Here is a 16,984-nt window from a genome sequence, read left to right on the forward strand (position 1 = left end):
TTACGCTTTGGTAATTTAATTTACCAAATATTTGTAAATTCTTGATAATCCCCAAATTATTTTTAACACATATTATGTGTCGGTTTCTTACACGCATAAATATTTTTGGCGCTAAAGTAAAGTCACTGCGCAATACTACTTTAAGCCCTTATAATCTAATTGTGCAATAAATTGAAATTTTTGTAGCAGCATTTAAGTGTTTGCATTGTTCTTTAAACTCTGTATAAGCTTTGGCTGCAATAAAAGAAGATTTAAGCACTCTGAGGAAGTCTTTTTCTGGCAGATTAAATATGCACCCGACATAATTGATGTCTCACTTTGGTCAAGAATAATGTTTCAGGCAACGTTATATAATTTAAAGACATTGTAATTTGCCATTTTTCTAAATTGAGAATTTAATGTTGTCATGAAAATTAATGAAGACTAATATTCTGTCCCGTTCTCTCACACTCCCGATATGATTTCTTGTGTTTCTTGTGCTTTTCCTTATCTTCTCAACCTCCCTGACCCGAGCAAGCCATGCAATATTAATTAGAAATCTCGAAATGAGTATATTTCCACACAGAATCACTTCAAAGTGGAGCTTGCAAGCGCAAAGCTCCTCAATTGAAATCCCCACGCATCTGGTGGCTGTGCAAAATGATACGTGGTGCCTTTGAAAGCGCTCGGCAAAGCTCTGCCTTCAGCCGCACAAAGAACGGAGAATGTGAATGAGTGAGTAAATCAGAATTATGAACAGTCCGTGGCAGCCTTGAAAATTTCACACGAAGCTCTTTTTTGCAGGAACGCTTTGGTTGATTAAACAGGTGGAAACACCTCATTGTGGCCCAAACGGGTGATCCGACAAATTTGCAGTGTCAGTGTGAATTGTGCTTTTTTGCCCGACTTATCAATGAGACGTCACGACAAGATGTAAATATATGGTTGGCTGGAGGTGTGGAGGCACCTAACAGAGCCATTATCTGGACACAATCGTGTGGCGGTGTGGGTGGATTGTTGGGCCATTCATGTGATTTGATTTTTATACATCTCATGCCATATGCGGGCCTTTTCACACCCACGAAGACGAGCAAAGCGCTTCGTAATTGTGCGCCCCTCGTGCCACACAACGCTGTGAGTTTGTATTTCGATTATAGCGTGTCCGGTGGCAAGTAATCATTGACTCAACGTCCAGTGCACGAGCAGAATTTCGCAAGATCGTCCGACTACTTCTCAGATCGTGTCTATTTTGATAAAGTGTGAAATGGATTCCGCAGAGTTCATCAAGTGCGAATTGCTGCCAAAACTTCTGACTGATGGCAAGCTCTCATCTTATAGTGATGCTGCAATAAAGTCATGCGAGGCCAGTAAACTTGGTGAGGATGGCACTTACATGAGAACACTGTGCTATCGTGCCAAAGTTGAGCTGTTTAGTGCCAAATCGGGCCGAACTGAGCGAGCGGATCTCGTCATAAAGGTAAGTAAGGAAGCGAAAGTATTTTATGCATCCATCTGATTAGCCCTAAACTAAGTCCATCATCATCGACAGCTCACACCGCCAAAAATCCCGCTGGAATTCTACCAGGGCGGAAATTATGCGGACTTATTCGAGAATGAATTCATCACGTACACTGTCGTTCTCCCACTGCTCAAGGATCTTGACATTTTTTACCCCAGGTACGGCGTATATTGCATGCGAAATTATAATGCTTGTTTGGTGTACGCTAAGCCGGATCAACACATCACGGCTTATAGAGTGTGATGTGTACCGGGAGAATTATGGGTTAGATACAAAGTTTGCCGTTTTTTCCGTTTCCCGCATGTTTGAAACGCGCATTGAGAAGCAGCCGCATTGTTTAACGTAAACCTATGGGAAAGCTGAGCTTTTTGAGGTCAGCTGCAAAATATAATTGTTCCGCTCCTGGTTTTGCCCATATGGATCAAATGTAGTTAGACTGGAGAGAATTTGAAACCATGCTCTCATAACATTTCAGTGGCTTTGCCTGAATGTATTGCTAACAAATTAAAACCATGACAAGGAAAACTTATGCGTTGAGTTTTATCTACTTAGCATAGATTTAATTATACAATTATTATCATTTTGATGGAAGAAAAATTATTTCATAGCTATAACTAAATAATAGATGTAAAACTTTATACATATTTCTCATGAATTTCGACAAAGTCTTACATTATATGAAACATAAAAGAATGGACGCGAGAAGCACGTGTTCGAGAAGCTTTTCTTTCGACTGAATGCGATAAAAACTTTTTTGTTTTGCCATTATATATGATAATTTATTTAATTCTATTCTATTTTCCACATCATAACAATTACCATTACCTTTGCAGGTATTACTACAGCAGCCAGACGCCGCAGGAGGAGATAATAGTGCTCAGTGATTTCACATCTGATGGCTGGAGTGTGGCGAAACCAGTGACAAACTTATCGCTGGAAAATATTTTGGCATCGGGTGAGATGGCGAAAAGATTCCTGAAATGTATTTATTGCATTGTTTTCACCACAAAATAGTTAAACTACTTGGGAAATTTCATGGCTACTCGTACGGCATCAAGGAGACAAATCCTGAATTATTCAGTGAGATTCGAAAACAACTCAAGTTAACAAGCTTCCACGCAGACAGCAGCGGCAGCGATGCTTGGGACATAATGATGACAAAATCAATAAGGAGAGGGACTAATTCCATTAGGGAGTCTGGGTAGTGCCAATTATTTTGGTTGTTGGCAATCGCTTTGCGATAATGAATGGAATTAACATTTGTAGGGAGGCACGCAATGGCATTCCTGAGCACTTTCTGATGGACTTGGAGGCGTACTTGGCGAACCCGATGAAGGTGCAGCACAGGCTGAATGGATCCCAAGAGCCGCTGGCGGTGCTCTGCCACGGGGACTTCTTGAGCAATAACATCGCCTTCAGGCGCACGGTGAGGGCGGCCATTATTTAGCTATTAGGCATAGATAAACAGGAAATCATTGTTTTCTCCCCCAATCGCAGACACGAGCTGATGGCACTATCTGCCTCGACGCCATGATGTTTGACTTCCAAACACTGAGATATTCATCACCGATGGTTGATTTGGCCACATTCATGGCCAATTCCACGGGAGTGGATGTGCGAAAGCCCCACTTTGATGACATCTTCCGGTCTTATCACACTGAATTAGTGAAAGCACTCTGTGAAAAATGGAACAAAAATGAAGATGAATTACCAAGCCATTACAGGTTTGTCGCATTAAGAAAATTTCTGCAATGGAAAAAAAGCGCGCTCGCTCACACACACCAAAGTGATAAATGTTTGGCGTCACTTTAGCTCCAACTTTTACTCTTCCACTCCCCCATCCTGCCCATTTAAATATGCAGGGTCTTGGGTGAGAGCTTTTTATAAGAAAAAATTATGTCTCTCCGAGCTTTGTCTCTTCACATGCGAGATTATATCCATGCCTGGTGGCAACAGCCACCGTCAATACCATTTTTTATGGGATGCAATCTCATGGGATGTTGGGAGTTATTTTTCAAACGCTTTGCTTCCCTTCTTGCAGCCATAGCAGCTTCCTCGAGGAGTATGCAAAGTACCTCCCATTTGGCTACAGCGTCGCGGCGTCTTTCATTCCAATTCTGCACTGTCCCCTCGACGATCCCGTGGCCAACATGCTGAAGTTCAGTCCGGACAATGAGGAGTTCGAGGGATTCATGGCGGAAATGCTGGCACTCGGTGGCGAGATTGTCAACCGGGAGCTTCGGGGCCTCATCGAGGATATGTACACTCTTCAGCAGCGCACCGGAGTCACATTCGAGTGAATTGCGTGCCCTTTTACTGGCGGATGGAGGAGAGGAAGAGCGGCTGACCACTTAATTTAATAAGAGAAAATGAATTAGATGCTTCTGCCGGAGGAATTCACAGGCATTCGCCTTGCGAATGCCTGTGTTTGTATATTAAACCCTTTATGGAAGCAAAATGGACGATGTTGATTGTGAAGTATGAGGTGAATTATTCATTTTAATCGTGTCCCCCACATCCATCTGGTGTAATGGCGAAATGGCACCAAGGGAACACGTTCCAATTCAGCTCATTCAAATAATTTCCTTGAAGACAGTGAAATAAATTTGCACGTGGCACGTGACAACGTTCTAGAGATGTTTCATGTTTTTCCACATACACTTTAATACTTTTCGGTCTCAGAGGCTGTGATCTTCCTTCACTAACACGCCCCGCTCTCCACCAGAGGCATATCTTGCCACATCTCTGTCACTTTGCAATTTTGTAAGGTACAGCCTTTTCCTCTTCCGAGCTATTATTTGGATTACAAGTGTGTGTATATGTGGGTGGAGAGCGCACACCCCAGCCTGAAAAACGTAGAAACGATAAAAAGTCAACTGAGATAAGTCTAATCTACACTCTAAATTTCCACCCTTTTCCCCACCACGCCCGCTTCTCGTCTCTTGTGGGGGATGAAGGAGCGACACCCTGACAGAGCACGTCTCACCGGGCTGGAAGATGAGTTTGATTAATAACCATCACCACTCATGTCGTGGTCAGAGATATTCAATGACGGTGCACATGAATTCGATTACTCTTTCATGTGCCGTTCGCACCACCTTATATGCAGACAGGTGTTTCATCATAATTCCTTAATGCCCGCACCTCCGCCGCTGCTGCCCGGCGACTGGGTTAATACAATGGGCGAAATGGTAGAAGAAAAATTCCTTTCGCCTCTTCGATTCACAATAAACATTCCATGAATATTTGTTCGCCTAGCAATAAAGGAAAATTGATTTTCATATTGTGCGAGAATTGTACAATATTCCCACCCATAGATCTCTAGAGGAAGTCTCTGGAAATATTCACTAGGTCAGCGCAGAAGTTTATAGTATTTTCCAGGAAAATTCCACAAGGCACTTGTTCTAGGAAACTCGAGATTCAGTCAATTGCATGAAAATTAATTAAAATTCTCACATTTATGTGATGAATAGAGTGAAAATCTGATGATTTTGAAAAGAAAATTATTTTTTTGGCTTCCACAAATGTGATCTTGAAGCGAACAATCAATGAATTTTTGATAATAAATTACGCAATTTGAAAGCACAGAGCAGTTCTTTGTCACCTTGAGTCTTGTCACGTGTCTTATCTTTGCGATCTTCTCGCTTTAGAGGCCGCTTTAGAGGCCGTTAAGTTTATTATTGAAATTGTTTATGCACATTCTACGGGATCGCACTCTAAGGATGCTACATTTCTTACACGTCAATCACTTTCTGCGGCTATTCAGACAATGAGTGAAACACGTCACGACTTATCAGCAGACTTGATATATGGTTATTTCTCTTTCTCTTTCGCATCCCCAACTGAACGCTATGCAATATTAACCGCTCAATGGAGCAAAGAGGGTGAATTTCCTCAGGTGCATCAGCGCTGTTGCTTGTACAGGGGCTTCTGCAAATTGGTAGAAATCTTCATTTCAGCAAATCTCTGAGAAAGCTCACTGTCTGCACAAATGCAAAAATGTTGCTCGCTGAAAATGGTTGGAATTAAGTTTGAAAAATTCCTCTCAATTGCATGCACCACAAAGAAAGGTATCACAGGCGAATGGCAAGAAGTAACGCTGTGCAGACTTTTTCCTCTCGCTACCAAATTGTATTGATTTCATGTTAATATTCCACATGGTTGCCTTCAATTTCAATTTCGCTGTTGTCTACATTCGCCGAGGTTGGCCGTGTCTGGAAAAAAGCCCCCAACAGTCGTAATGCAATGCGCCTGCAGCAGAGATACACACAAGGGCGTGTGCGGGGTAATATCAATTCAATTGCATAATTGGACTGGCTTTTTTCGCGTTCTCCGCCAATTTCATTCCTAATTTTGCCCGCCATGACGAGCAAATGGATTCCTCAGCATGTACGTAGCATAAATTGCCCAGGCTGACCTAGTTGAGGCAGTCTCAGGAACACCAGAGTCACTGCAGACTTGGCTGAAGACACCATCGCCAGGGCGGATTGCAAGTGCCGCAAGTTCGCTGAACGGGCCTCAGGGCGGGCGAATGGGGAGGAAATTTATACGTAAATATGTATGTTTGTGATTTACTATTTACACTTTTGCGATACCGAAGCCTACACACATGAACATGGATGAATAAAGGCGAGGAAATTAGACAAACATGGCATTAACTCGGCAGTGGCGTCGTCACTATGCCAGTAAATTATTGCGTCGGTACGCGCTGTACTTAATTTATTCAGTCAACAGGAGTTTATCATAAAATCAGTTTGAACCACACAATCCGGCTTTGGTTGGCGGTGGTCTATTGCCCGCCCCATCCAAAAGCCGCCCCATTTGAACACTCAACGCAAAATATGGGACACAGGCATTATTAAGTAGAAGGTTTTATTGTGTATATGTATGTAGTCCCTATTATATCGTTTGTTGTTTTTCTGTTGACAAAAATAGCTTTTTTTGCCCATTTCTAATGTTCGCATTTGCTCAGCGCCATAAATATTTTTTCCCACATTTCACCGTCATCTCGCTGCGATGTTAAATCCACCAACACCATGTTCAGCCCCCGTCAAAAATTACTACTATTATATTCACGCGCAGGGTGAACAAGTAAATGGCTGGGGCTGTCGTCACCACAGAAATACAATGCCTGGAGTAATTAATATCTTTGCGACAATTTTGTACTGTATGGCTTTTCGGCGAGAAAGAATAAAGAACACAAAATAGGCGGATGGAGTGTTCTGGGGAGGAACATCAGCTCGAGGGGAATCCATCAGGCTCCAAAAATAAACGACAAAGCACTCCTGACGAGCTGCACACTCAATCCGAAGACTTGCTGAAAATTTATGCTTCTGCTTGAATCAATTTCACCACTTGAATCGTTCAAAATAATGCTTTGTGTCTTGTAAGTTTTCTAAAACCACAACTCATACCCAGACAACTTTCACTCCTCGAGTCTTCCTAAGAATACACGTTTTTTTAAATTTGTTGTCCATAAAACTATCGCAAAGATGTTCCGAAGTACTTTTGCTGCAACTTCAATATTGTTAGAACGACTTATTGGAATTGCACCTTTGCGATAGACAGAAACACTCACATTTATTGGAATCGCGGATTTGTTTAACATCTTCGGGTGAAACTGGGTCACAACTGAACTTCAAAGTCATTCCAGAAAAGTTCAGTGCAGTTCTCGACTCTCAGACTACTTTATTTTTGCAATAAATTACACTAAAAATCAAATATTCTAATTAACAGATTTAATTTGCATAATCAACAGCTCAAATCCGTGTGGAACAGTTTACCAATTAATCGGACTGAGTGTGCAAACGTGGAGTTAAAGCGTGTGCCGCAAGCGAGAGCATTAATGACTGAAATTCCACGGGTATATTGAATAATATAATTTGGCATTGCAAAATGTCATAAGACATGATTTTACATCGGGAATTCGACTCGCCTGAATTTAACAATTGTTATTCAGCTCCGGAGGAGGGTTTTCATATGAGGTTTGGTGGAAGTACGCAATAAAAGTTTATAAGTGGAATGTGAACCATGAAATCTTTATACTTCCTTTATCACTTTGTTTACTTCCTTTCGCAACATGCGCGCTCCCACTTGTTTGGTTTGTCCTCATCGCACCATATGAAATATTTCAATATTATGTGTCTCACTTTCTCAATCGAAAATTCATTATATTTCACCATCTTCGTCATGACTTTTAATCCACTCTGCGTGAAATATTGCAGTCGTTCGCACTGAGCGCTTGTTTTTTTCAACATTCCTCGCGTGTGGGCGGAGAAAGTGCAAAGGCCTCATAATTGAGTGGGGTTTAGCTTTACACCAAATCTCCCTCTTGCGTATTCAAGTCAATTCTTGTCCTCTCAGCACTGGTGAAGTCGTTTTGGGTGGTCTCGCATCATTTGCCACCCAATCGACTGTTGTGAACAATACACATATTAAATAAATCCGTAGGTCGTCTATCCACAAAATAAATTACATCCTCCTTTCTGGCGCAATCCACAGGTGTGAGAGAAGCTCCCCATCTCGGTTCACTTGAGCACTGGTTAAAAGAGGAGTGAATCACTTCGCAAACTTAATGTTATTCTTCAATAAAATGTGCTCGCAGTGCAATTTATGCTTCCTCGTCTCTAGTTTCTATCTATAACTATTGAATTGAGGCGTATTTGAAAATGATTTGCATATAACCTTCGCCCGATGCGAGGAGTTCTGGATCATTATGAAAATATCCTCAAATGGAATATTAATCCGAGATATGAATTCATAGAGAGACGGACAGAATTCTCGGGGATTGCGAGAGAATCCGGCAGACATGGAAGGATCAATTTGAGATGATTCTCATCCTGTTTGCACAGGGGCACATTTACATGCCGGGGACTAAAAATAAATTGTCATACTGGAGCATATTTATGCTTGTATACACTTGAAGGGAATTTGTCAATAGATAGGAGAGCATCCTCTTAATATCACTGCGAATTAATGATAAATATCTCCTCGTGAATACGAGAATTAGTTTCTGGATGGAATGGCGGCGCACGAGCAACGAAGAGGGTGGAGAAAATGAGAATTGGAGATACATATTTTATGTGGAAGGAAGCTCCTATGTGTACACTCGTTTCTCCCTTTGCCATATACAATAAGTTGATATGCCATGGGTATATATGGATTTCTGGCGCATTCCATTAAATTACATTTCCATACAAATTTAAATCTAATTTGATGACAGCTGAGCAAAATAGGAAAATCTCAATAAATACAGCGGATAGAATTTTCACTTCAAATTTCCGCTCCAAATAACTCATTGTACATAATTCATTTTCCACGTTCCTCACTGATTCTATTTGGCATTTCTTTATTCAATAATCCCCATCAAATGGAAAATATGTTAGAAACAATTTGCTAAAATTCCTCCTCAGATTTAACGCACAAACTTTGTCTTTATGTCTTTTCAAAGGGGGTTATGAACTACCTCAATTCGCCATCTCGTTCGCAGTGTGAAAAGGGCAGAGGGAAGGTGACTTTGGCAAATGTTTGAAACGCAAACAACCCACATTTCTGCGTATTATGTGGTAACTAATCTCTGCAGATATTAGAATGATGTTCACATGAATGAACTTCTGTTTCCCCAGAGATGCAAAATTCCTAACAAAGTGAGGCAACTGATGTTTCCGCAATCTACAATTCACAGCGGAAATGACAAAACGATCAGAAGATGCATAACGTCAATTTTCTGCAGTGATATGTGCACATTTTCGTGGTTTTATCGCTTTTATGGCATTTCTCAAAGTCTTCTTAAAAATTCATTCACGTAATGCAGCATTTTACTTTCTTCTAAGATCATTTATTTGGTCTAGTTTCTCCTTCTAATGGCAATTGATAAAGAAAATCGGAATTCAGTATAAATCTATTAATACACTATGGAATCTGAAATTGAATTCCCAAATCACACGAGATGTTCTGTGAGTTGGAAATGAAAAATGAAATTCATGGAATTCTCTTACTGTGTAATAAATAGTAGAGTGCGTTTCATGTCAAGTGTGTACACATGGAAATAAGATGTGAATTCCCGTATGAAAATCGTATTGTGTATCAAAGAATTGCGCTCACCCCTCGTGAAAAAGTGTCTTATTTTCTCACTCATCAAGTTTCCATGCTATAAAGCAGCTGCACAGTTCAGCGTCTAAAGTGAAAAGCTAGACTTCAAAAAGGGAGATAAGAGAAAAAAAAACTAAACGACAAGAAGAGAACGAAGATTATCTTCTCCATGATAATGATGATGATGGGAAAAGTCACCAAGTCGTTTTTCACACGGGCAAGAAGCAGCAAACTGTAGTAATAAAGTGACTCACACTTGCTGCTCCTCATGTTCTTCTTCATCTTTAGGGAATGACAACGAAAATAGGGAGACCGAAAAATCGATGAACTTAAAATGTGTGACGTTGGAAAAAGAGCAGTGCGAAAGTAAGATTTATGTTGAGAATTTTTTATCAAATTACTTCTCATCACTTTCGTCCTCTTATTTGGATGATGGCGACGCTATAGCGTCTTGTGTACTATTTACACATGCAATAAAATAAACCCTTCCACTTTATTTAACCAACTCACGAGATTAAAAGACACCCTGCAAGTCTGCGCAAAGTTATGTACATAGCGTATAATGCTATTCTATGGTAGGTAAAGTCGTAAATTGTGTCCGTTTTTAAAATCCGTTTGTTCTAATAAACAGTTCAAGTATCCTGCTGAAAAGTCGCAAAGCGGAGATAGACCTTATTTATGAGGCATCTGAATAGAAAACACACACTTCTCAATTATTTACCACTTAGCGCACTCTATTAAGGTCGCTTATGTGCTCTTCTAATTGCTTTAGTTTGGATTAAAATTTTAATGAGTAATCTTGATTGCAATTTTAAATTCTTATATAAGCGCCATCAAAAGACTTCCTCTATACAAAAATGATGAGGTAAAATATCTACAATTCCTCCCATCTGCTCGTGACACATGACGATGGAAGTTCTTTCAATTTTGAGCTCCAATTAAATTACTCTCTCACTGAATATGCATAGGAGGTGAATGGGAAATCAATGCATTGATTGAAATCATGTAGTTTAATGCAAATGAACATGGGAATTGCTATCAAGTGTGTTTCACCACTTGGTCTGGACCGTTTATTGTAAGGGCTTTTGCTACTAATCACGGAAAATGTTGGCGCAGTTCATCATCATTGAATCTCTAGTAAGAGAATAAAAAAACCGCTTCAACTGGCAACCAATCCACGATATTCTAGTGGATTCGAACTTATTTTTTCCCAGATTCTCTAGCTTCTTCTGCGCAAAGAAAAAGGCAACCCGACAAAAGACATGTGAGACTGCATTTTGATTCGACATCCCGTGTTAGTGCTTAAGGACTTCACAACTGAAATGCACTTGTACGGCGGCGATGGGAATGTGTAGTGGCGGAGAAAGCTCTGGGCTACGTGCATTTGCAGCTGATATGTTTGCGAGATAAAATTGCACATAGTTCTTTCTCGAGAGTGTGCAGAAAGAACAAAAAGAGGCAACAATGCTTTCAAGACTTCCTTTTGGTCTCTCCGAAGCCATATATTGGGAGTGTGTTTGTAGCCGGAGTTGAAATGGTTATTCAGCACCATAATGGGGTCATTATATAAATCCTGTGTTTATCTTTCGCCCAGTTCAAAAATATCGCACTCGTGTATCTTTTGCGTCGCGAGGAAATTCTTGAGTGATTTAAAAATATTGGCCGCCGAGACGGTTACACTTTAGATTGTGCATGGATGGAAATAAAAATGTAAATGAAACAATTTCTGGAAATTTAATAGCTATTCCGAGTTTGCACGAAAACATTACACAGCCTTGTCAATATTTTCCCCTCACTAGACCTAAATCAACAACTCTGAGCTTTTGCATGTAAATCACTTTTTCCTGAATGTCTAATAATATAAAGAGCAAAAAAACGCGAACATTTCTGCCATTCTCCCATTTCCGATACGAAATTGAAATAATGACTTTCACAAAAATAAATCTTAAGTGGATAAAATGTTTTTATTATTTTCCCTGCATAAAGGCAAAAGTTATATTGAAAGGAATTCATTTGGCAATTATCCAATAATGTTCATAAATTATCCACTCCACCCTTTTGCGGTGGGATTGGGTTTTTGGGGGGAAGTGAATTGATATATTGTTTTGCGTTATTGAACAGTTAAAATGCCATGCCTTTTGGCACCAATATCACGGATTATTGTTATTGACAGCACTTCTTCTCTGCGCTAACAATACATTAAGCATCTCCATCCAAGCAGATCTGCATGATTTATGGCATTTTCACACAGACAATATTGTATTGACGAGAGATAATGGGGAAATAATTAAAACATCAGTGCGAAGATTCACCATATTGACAGTTATTGGCGAATTTTCTTCTCCGTAAAATTTTGCAGAGTTTTGCACAGCACATTCTATGCCATCGTACATTGTTGCTAAGGTAATCTCTTATTCTGCCACCAAACACGCAAACCATGGAAGGGAATAATTAATTTTGACGTAAGCTATACGATAAATCTTTCTGCAATATTATCCTCTCACACCCAATCCTTAAACTATTGCGCCATCCAGTCCTCTCATTACATCCCTTCTGGCTCTCATCCTTCCTGCGCCATTCACAGCTTTTCCATTCGATGCAAAACTAAATCTGTTCCACGCTAGTTAATATTTTGAACAGCGTTTTAATCAAGTTAAGCTCGCTGGATTTGCAAAACAGTCGCATAGTCAGAAGAAATTGAATTAGGGATGTTTAAAAAGTGTTTATTGCCATTACTTATCTTAATCTAATAATCACTGCTTGTTTAGAAGACCTTCAGAATGTGAAATTATCTTCCAATTGCTTCAATTGCAGTGAAAATCGGTTTTTCGGACCGAATTCGAATAACCGGCAAGCAAAGTGCAATGAAAAATCCATTAAGCAAATTATTTAGACATTATGATTTATTTTTGCCATATATTGTAGAATGGTTCGCTCTAATAATGAAATAATATGACTAGTTTTATAAATAACAAATTTAGATTTGTGTGAAAATTTATATTTTATTGTGTGTATTCTGTGTTTATTGAAATATTTTCCCATTTTATAGCTTCATAATAATGAATTAAATTTAATATTTATACATAAGCATGTATAAATAAACTGAGACACGAGCAAACTTATAATGAAAAAGTATTGAATACATACCGCAAAATTTGAGCTCTCCCTATATTTTATGATAGATAAATTTAATATTAGTCTAAACTCATGCTTAGGTTGTGTAAGAATTAATTTTATATGAACACTCCAAGTTTGCGTGCATTTTCCCTAAGGGATGATAATATTTGCTGTGCACATGAAAATTCTTTTCATATTAGTCTGAAGCCTTTGGCTGTTTGTTGCTGAAGATTCTCAGACCCAGAAGATACACAGTGCGATGAGGCGAAAGAGGCCACATGGGGCGCTGAGCGCCTCTCGTAAAACCATAAAGCAGTCACTCGACGAGAGAATCTCGGCTCCCATTAAGGCTGAGCAATCTCGGAGCTTTGTCTCACCCTTTGGCGTGTGTAACCCCATGGGTGAGAAGTCTCTTTGCATTGAAAAATCATTCACTAAATCCGCCCTTTAATTAAAGACTCTCTCCCAGCCGTTTTTCTGTGTCGGGCGTATTACGCTTGCTCGCACTGCATATCCTTATTCAAACATCATATACACCGCCATACAATCTACATGGGCGGAACAAAAAGGATTTCCATCTCACACCGCATTTATGGTGTTGGACCATGAGAGAAAGGAATCCCTTTAGCTTACAGCAAACGAGAGGAAGAAAAAGTCTCATCCACTTTGTATGCGTCACAGTCGATCGCTCCAATTTGATGGTATCTTCCGGATAGTCGGGAAAAAATTATCACAAAACTTGATTAAATTTGTATTTTATTTGATTTGATGTCCTCAGCACCATGCTTGTCATCCTCCCTTCTCCATTTATACACACGCTCTTCTTCTGCCACTTTTTCCAGCTTCATCTTTCCAATCCTCTCCGGCAGAGTCTGTGCATCCTCTCAATGGCTGAAGTTGTCTTATCCCTCTAATCAACACCACTTTATATACCAAAAAGCTCCTCTCGCCCTCGTCTCGAGTGATGTGGCTGCCGGGGATGTGGCAATTGATGGGGTGTGGGGCAACGACAAGCCGTACAGTGTTGGGATAAGGACAGTAAACTGTGAAGAATGAAGAGGCACATAATCGAAGCCATTCTAGTCCAAATCGATCTGAGCTGTGCTTATTTCGGTGGCTGGCTCCGCACAAGGGGTGGAGACCTCGAGGAGTGATCAACAGTAAGCCCCTTCTGTGCCTCAGGCGTTCGCTCGTGGTTGCGTGTGACAGTGAATGGGAGAAATCGAGACGTGTTTGAAATTGGAATGTGCCAATATTGCACTTGAGTGTCTTGAGGGATTTTTAAGCGATTCTCACGTTCGAGCTCAAGCATTCCATCCCGTTGCTCAACTTTTTTCACGCCTAGGCATCTCTTGGCATTAATGCGGTCTTCCTCAATTCATACGATGCTTCCCATGAGCCACCCGTTCACCTTAGCCAGAGACTACCGAGCACCAAGACGCGAAGCTCTCAACCAAATTGTCAACGTGAGCAGTCTAGAACGTTGGAATCAATTGCCAGCTTTCCTATCATGGACTCCTGAGTATTAAAAAGTGAGTAAGTTTACTTAAGACCTGTTTGAGTCTGAACGTAGATAAATATTTTTTTCCCATGGAGGCTAAAAGTCCTCACTAATACGGCGATGGACGCAGAGAGTTGTGAACTGTGACACTGTGGTGCGATGGCTGAATATGCTGTTAATATAATTGAACTGTAGACACGTTGAAGCGTGCAATTATCTTCATCCAATCAGCTGATAATTGTCAAAGAACGTCTTCATGCTGTGCAGTAGTCAGTGGCTTTTCACACTTGGTGACAGGATATAAGAGCGAGATACCGTGCACATTCCAATCAACCCTGAATCATTCCCAATCTACATACGTATCAGTCTTAATAGGCATGTATTTCAGGGCTATGTGCCTCTCAAATCCAATATATGCGTATGATTTGCACACTGTGAACATATTTATTATGTATACACATTAGAAAATATTTGCTCAAGTTAGCCATACCTTTATCACATGCCGAGAAATTCCATTTCACAGCGAAAGCGAGAAACACATAAACATCAAGTGTGAAATGGAAATAGCACTTCTTTTCAGAACAAATAAAGTCTGTGAAAATTTGGACTTGACAGGCGCCACTCAACCCTTCCGAATACCCATCTTTCTTTTCGTTTTCTCTCCCTTCTTTTCGTCAGTTTATTTGCATTGTGAAGACCTCCACTGACACACACACATGCTGGCTGTCTAAATATTTAAAGAAAGCAACCAATAGGCTATCTTGAGTCCTCTCTGGGTCCCTGGGAAATAATCAATATTGGTACAGTGTAAAATGGAAAAAAAATCTCCGAAGCACATTTTGCAGTGCAAACTGTAATTATTCCGCATGAAGTGCTGTCAAATAATCATTTAAAATAATTTACCATGAGGTGTAAATTATGATGCTGCAAACGAGGTGATGCTTAATGAACTACAATGCTTTTAAAACCACATTGTATACGTGTTTTTTTGCCAACAACACCGGAAGCATATTCTCCCACAAACTGCTTACACATGCTCTATTGGCAAAAATAAGCCAAAAAGGAATGATAAAACACATACCACGCCAAGCTCCGCAACTCTCCTTTTGACCCAATTTTGCGGAAATCCTGTGATCATAGAGAAAGTCAATTGAATGCCATAAACATAAATTGTTCTTCCTATACTAAATTCTGTCTCATCTCACATAATAACAAGAGGCGACCGCTTTTAAGAGGGAGTCAGCGTGTGTGTGTGTTCATATTTTGGGCAGAACACTTTGCTCTAGTATATCGTAAAAAAACAAGAGGAGAAAAAATAAAATAAGCTGTTTTTCATTATACATGGTGATGTGTACATACGTACAACACAAAACACCCCCAAACCTTAGGCATTCTGTCTCTAGTGTTCGGCGAAAGCCTCAGATGAGTGCAGAATTTTTCGCCTTGGCAAATTCTATACTGGCCGCTATTTTTTCTATGGTGCAAAATATACGTTAACAGCCATTATGTGCGGTTGCCTTCCGATTGGACGGTCAGTAGCTTCCTTCTTCGACTGAGAATTTCCGCATAGTTCATCACGCCGCAAATGTTTCATAACAGTCTCGCTATGTATACACGCTGTGTGCCTGTGTTTGCTTATGTACAGAAAAAAGGGATATTGTGTTTCATAATTGTCCGCAAAGAAGAGAGCATAGTGCTTTATAAAACAATCCACCCAGCCTTGCATAATGACTTCTCGGTATCTTGATGAACAACAAAAACCTGGAGGCGCGACTGTTTGGCTTGGCGGAGCGTAAGTAAAATTAGGGCTTAATTATGTTTCATATTCATGAAAAAATAAAATATGGTCGGGAAGTGCGAATGCCTGAGATGTGATAAATAAATAAACGGATAAGTATCAGTAACATCCGAAAAATCCCAGAAATAGAATCCACAGGGAAAATCACCGGAAATGAGGAATTTTTTCTTCATTTTCACTTTCCTTCCGACCAACTTGGGAGATTCTTAATTAAATATAGAGGTTTCAGCGGGTATTAATAAATTATTTATGGATACAATCTTATTGACTTTCCGAAGCTTCTCCTCTTTTTTCACACTATACACGCCGCCAACGAGGATATAACATCTCTCGCTATCGGGAGGGAAACTGAGAAGAAGGAAGTGGAAAATTCGTTTTTCCTTATTCAGTATATTTAGTTGCTCGCCCAAGTCGTCTCTCTGTATATCATTCCACCCACAGGCACTTTTCGCTAAATTGCGATTGATGGAATGAATTCGATGGTGCGGCCGAGCTGTGTGCATGGCCCACGGAAGGGCAGAAACCTCAAGAGCCCCGTCTCGGCCCCACCCTGTCCCCGCGCAGCGTGGGTGGAAAGGATGGAAATGCGATTTAACAGAAAGCTAGTAATTCCGTTTTATTGTCTTTGTGAATGGCGTCAGACTGTCTTATTCCAGGGTCTCAAAGCGAAAGGAGAACATGCGCTCGTCCCGCTCTCACCCCAGCGACGGCGCCCCCGTCAGAATATGTGTGTAACTCAGTGCGAAAGATACAAACAATGAATAAAATTTATGGGTGTTTTGTGATCTTTCCTACCCCGCCGCTCACAGATTTCTCCGTCTTCCATCCATGCAGGGAAACCGTGAAGTCAGACAAGCAATAAGTTTCTCTTGTGAATTGAATATTGCGTGCTTCTTTTTCCCTCTCTCAGATTGATATTGTTTTCTGTTTTTCAAAGTGCGAGAATTAAATTGAGAGTTTTCGTCACAATTTCACCCTC

At 40.3% G+C, this 16,984-nt stretch overlaps 1 protein-coding gene across 1 annotated transcript; it reads left to right on the forward strand.

Annotated features, from left to right (window-relative positions):
• Positions 1–970: 970 nt before the first annotated feature.
• Positions 971–4,126, forward strand: LOC132264724 (uncharacterized). The gene is made up of 7 exons (XM_059765019.1): positions 971–1,456; positions 1,529–1,656; positions 2,332–2,453; positions 2,513–2,699; positions 2,765–2,924; positions 2,996–3,222; positions 3,540–4,126. Exons 1-7 carry the CDS (start codon positions 1,244–1,246, stop codon positions 3,796–3,798), a joined length of 1,296 nt encoding a protein of 431 aa, XP_059621002.1. The 5' UTR covers positions 971–1,243; the 3' UTR covers positions 3,799–4,126.
• The last annotated feature ends 12,858 nt before the right edge of the window (positions 4,127–16,984 follow it).

The sequence above is a fragment of the Phlebotomus argentipes genome, unplaced genomic scaffold (genome assembly GCF_947086385.1).
Source record: "Phlebotomus argentipes unplaced genomic scaffold, Phlebotomus argentipes genome assembly contig_6, whole genome shotgun sequence".
Classification (NCBI taxonomy): Eukaryota; Metazoa; Arthropoda; class Insecta; order Diptera; family Psychodidae; genus Phlebotomus; species Phlebotomus argentipes.